General features: G+C 48.1%; 1 protein-coding gene across 1 annotated transcript; it reads right to left on the bottom strand.

Annotated features, from left to right (window-relative positions):
* Positions 1–1,007: 1,007 nt before the first annotated feature.
* FBXL22 (F-box and leucine-rich repeat protein 22) lies at positions 1,008–3,483 on the bottom strand. The gene is made up of 2 exons (XM_010017610.1): positions 3,142–3,483; positions 1,008–1,353 (listed from the first exon to the last, which is right to left on the bottom strand). The coding sequence occupies exons 1-2, from the start codon at positions 3,474–3,476 to the stop codon at positions 1,008–1,010; spliced, it is 681 nt and encodes a 226-aa protein (XP_010015912.1). The 5' UTR covers positions 3,477–3,483.
* Positions 3,484–3,790: the final 307 nt, after the last annotated feature.

Raw genomic sequence — 3,790 nt, 5'->3', positions numbered from 1 at the left:
TTTAGCATGTAAAGCTACAGGCTGTAAGTCGCTGTCTTGCCCTGGAGGTAAGTTCTGTGAACTACCATTTTGTTTGTATCCTGCTTCCTTTAATGTTAACTTCCAAAAAATAACCTGGCATACCTGGTCGAAGTACCTAATGCAAAGACTCAACCTGTGTTTGTGCGCATTGCCATGCAGCCCTCATTTAATAAGCAAGCCTGGCACATCAGCTGCAGACATTGACTGCTGAGGAAGTGATGCTTGTCAGCTGGTCTGCTTTTGCTGGAAAGATCTTGGCCGGTGTGGTTCTCACCCTGTGCAGGTGGATGCGTGTGTCTTTTAACAAAACTTAGAAACCGCTCCTGCCCTGGGAGCCGTGTAAGCCATACAAGCAGCCAGGCCCTGTCTGCTGCAGCGCATTGCCCTTCCCCGTTACCTAAGGAGTTCAGAAAGCAAGGGGGTTCCTTCTTAACCTCAGGACTTAGCAGGAGTGTCCTCCTTACTCTGTGTCTCCAGGCTCTCTCTCACTCATTCTAACTCGAGTCAAACTCAACTTCCCTTTGTATGTTTCTTCCATGCAGTAATTAATGAGGTGACCTTTGCCATTAAATTACTGAACCTTGTCAAACCACTGTAATTCCATTGAATTTATTGAGCTCTGTCCCATTATTGTTTTATCTTCGAAAACAGGCAGCTGCTGCTCTCCTCTGAGTGAGGTGCGTTCCACCCATTTGTGACAAAAGGGTATCAAAATTGCAGGTTTTGCCCTTAATCAGGTCCAGCATTTTGGGACAATAATGCAGGGGTTTCCAGTTCCAAAGAATATGAGAAAGCAAACAGGTTTTCTCCTAAAGACTGTCCAGGTGGAGATGATGCATGCCTTTTCCCGGGACAGCCGTTGTTTGGCCTCAGGCCGGAGCGCAGGGAGGCAGCCACAGGGCAGTGTGGCACTGCCACCCCAGAGGAGCGCAGCAGCGAAATCAAATACCCGCACTGACTGGTGACACATCCGCAATTTGTTGCATTTAAAGCTGAACCAATTTTCTTGATGCTCTTTCAAGCATCAACTTTTTTCCTGGCTTATTGTCTGGAATCATGTTAGCACTCCTCTCTGCTCTCAGCGTTACTGAAGGGCACTTTTCCCTGACTCTCTCTAGACCAGTTTGTGTTATGTTTCGGCAGAAATCCACGTGGAGCGTTTGCAGTGAGTTCCCATAGAGGGTTACTGCTTCCAGGGTCTGGTCAGTGATCCGCACACAGTTTTCCATTTTGAGTATCCTGAGGTTTGGGCAGTTCTTGAGAAGCAGCAGGATGCAGTCGTCTGTAACATGGCCACAGCCCGAGAGGGTCAGAGATAGCAGGTTTGGACATCTGAAAACAGGAGTGTTAACAGGTGAGACAAGGGGAAAAACAAACACTAGAGCTTGGAGAAGCTGGGATTGTCAAGAGGAGGGATGGAAGTTAGGAAAATGCCTTCTCTTCTGTCAGGAGGGCTTAAGAATGCAAGAGTAGGTGGGGGCACATGTAGATGTTCGGCTGTCACTGCAGCATGCTCCTCTTTATACCCTACCCCAGCCCCCTGTTGCTGCTTCACTTCTCCTTCTGAGCAGAGGTAATAAACTGAGATCATGTCAGTGGCATGAGCTTTGGTTTTATTCTTTTCCACTTCAGAACAGTTTGGAAACACAGATGTTTTAAAGCAGGGAAGGTCAGGAAAAGCTCCAACCTGCCACCTCTTGTGGCTTCATCACCAGAAGTGCTCTGAGCTCCGGGAGAAAAGCAGGATATGTTATTAATTTACACTCCTCTTTGCGCAGCGTGCTCAGAGTTGGGTTTGGATGGAAATGCTTTCAGTGCATCGCTGCTAAAAGGTACTTGTCTGAGGATGGCTAAAATGGAGGGGAGGGGGCGTCAGGATAAACTGTCCTTTTTGAGAGTTCAGTCTCACTTGTGTGAAGGAATCCACACAGGACTGAAGGGCATCTGCTGGCCTGTGCTGGATTTTAAGGTCGCTTACTGCCCTGCAGGCTTTGCTTTGAGTTTTGTCCAACTGCTCGTTTGGGGTTATAAGTTCTGCAGAGGAGAAAGGCACTTAAACTATTTCTGCAGAGCTGTGGTCGTGTGTCCTCTTTCTGAATCCTAATTTGTGACAGAAAGAAAAAAGGAAATAACAGTTAAGTAAGTAAGTGTGGCTTTGTAGTAGGCATTCTAGTGCCAAAATGAGAGGATAGGTTCTCCTACAGCCTTCTCTCTAGGCACAGATGTGCTTCCTAATGCTGCTTTGCTAATTAATCCAAAATGTTCATCAGTTGTAGAATAGTTCTGAAATTGGGTATTTGCAGCTTAAGGCTCCGGTTGAACCTCCCTTTGGGCACTTGGTGGGAGACGGCGCCTCCACCAGTCGCCAAGGACAGTGGCCCTTCAGTGTCCTGCAGCTCGGTGGGGTTTTTCGGTGGTAACTTCCAGGCAGGACTGTGCCCTCGGTGCTGCGGCACAGCGGTCACCACAGGGCACGGGGCAGGCTGCGACTGCCCCTTCCAGCCCCGAGCCAGGGCTGCAGCCAGCTGGGATGGGCTCTGCCCCCTTTGCTGCTCCTGCAGGAACTGAGCTTTGTTTTTCTTACAGTTGTTTGGAGCAGTGAAGCTGTTGTCAGCAGCGTTGTGCCACCAGGGCTGCTTCCATAGTGGTATTTCTTTCCTTCACTGTAGTTTATACAAAGCTGGGAGGGAGTTAAATTTCAGCGTAAAAGCAATACTTACTTCTAAGAATGAGCCAAATGTGGTGTTTTGTTTGACAAACTTGGGTTTGTTATGACAGCTTTTTGAAATCCCATCTTTCCTCTACCCCCCTGCTTCCCCACCAGTGCTTTGCACTGCCAGAATGGCACCTTTCAGTTAAGCATCGGGTTAGTAGCATTGCACTCTCCTGTATTAATTATTCATTCTTCCCCCCAAAAAAGGCAAAAATAGGCTTCAGGAAAATCGCCATGAAGTGCCCACTATTGCCACTGTAAAATCAACTGAACACTGGAGTAAAACTGCAAAGTCAAAGCACTCCCATACTTAACACTCCATTTCAGGTAGGATGTAGAGTAAACTGTTCTCTCATTTCAAGTTAACCTTTACAGTAGATGTAGAGTTTCACACCCAAAGAACGTACCTGTTGCAAACTTCTAGTAAAAAGTCAGTGACAATGTTCTCATGCCTGTTACAGAGGTCTTTCTGGAAACTGTTTTTCATCCAGTCCTCGATGTTACACACCTTGACTCTCTCTGAATACCAGCAGATGGATAAGTATTTTAAAGCAGGTCCCAGGAGGAAATTATCCTTCTTTAGTTCCACTGGAGAATGGAAGTTCAGGAGAGACCACAGTACCGAATCCTGAAACACTTCTAGCAACTTGTGACATGTTTTTGCTAAACTTTTCCTACTGTTTTTGTCCAGAAAAGAAAATAGATGTAAAAGGCATTCCCGATTGAGCTGAGTTATATGCATAGCCTGCCGGAGCCCCTGTGGTAGACAGGATGGTGCTGTGGAACTGGCAGCAGGCAGTGCTGGAGGGGCGCGCGGGCACCAGCAGCCTGTTGCACATATATGGCTGTGGAATGGTGTTTATTTTTGGCAAACAGCTGGTGCAGAAGCTCAGAGCAGGGGGAGGCATGAACACACCAACCGCTTGTTGGGTTGTGCGAGGGAGCGGCCGCGGATGGGAACGCTTCCTTAAAAGGGATTTTGGGGTTCCAGTCCAGCCCCCCCGAGTCCAGCAAAGCTCCAGCGCTGGGCAGTGACTGATGGCGGGGGAGGGGGGG

Source organism: Nestor notabilis, unplaced genomic scaffold (genome assembly GCF_000696875.1).
Source record: "Nestor notabilis isolate BGI_N333 unplaced genomic scaffold, ASM69687v1 scaffold6077, whole genome shotgun sequence".
In the NCBI taxonomy this organism is placed as follows: domain Eukaryota; kingdom Metazoa; phylum Chordata; class Aves; order Psittaciformes; family Psittacidae; genus Nestor; species Nestor notabilis.
This window is presented reverse-complemented; position numbering and strand designations above follow the sequence as displayed.

What these genes read in the sequence shown, in the direction of transcription:
- FBXL22 (XM_010017610.1), bottom strand. Translation starts at nt 3,476, where the DNA reads ATGCATATAACTCAGCTCAATCGGGAATGCCTTTTACATCTATTTTCT. An exon ending in TTACTAGAAGTTTGCAACAG is followed by an intron (nt 1,354 to 3,141) that starts GTACGTTCTTTG and finishes TCCTGTTTTCAG; the next exon opens with ATGTCCAAACCTGCTATCTC.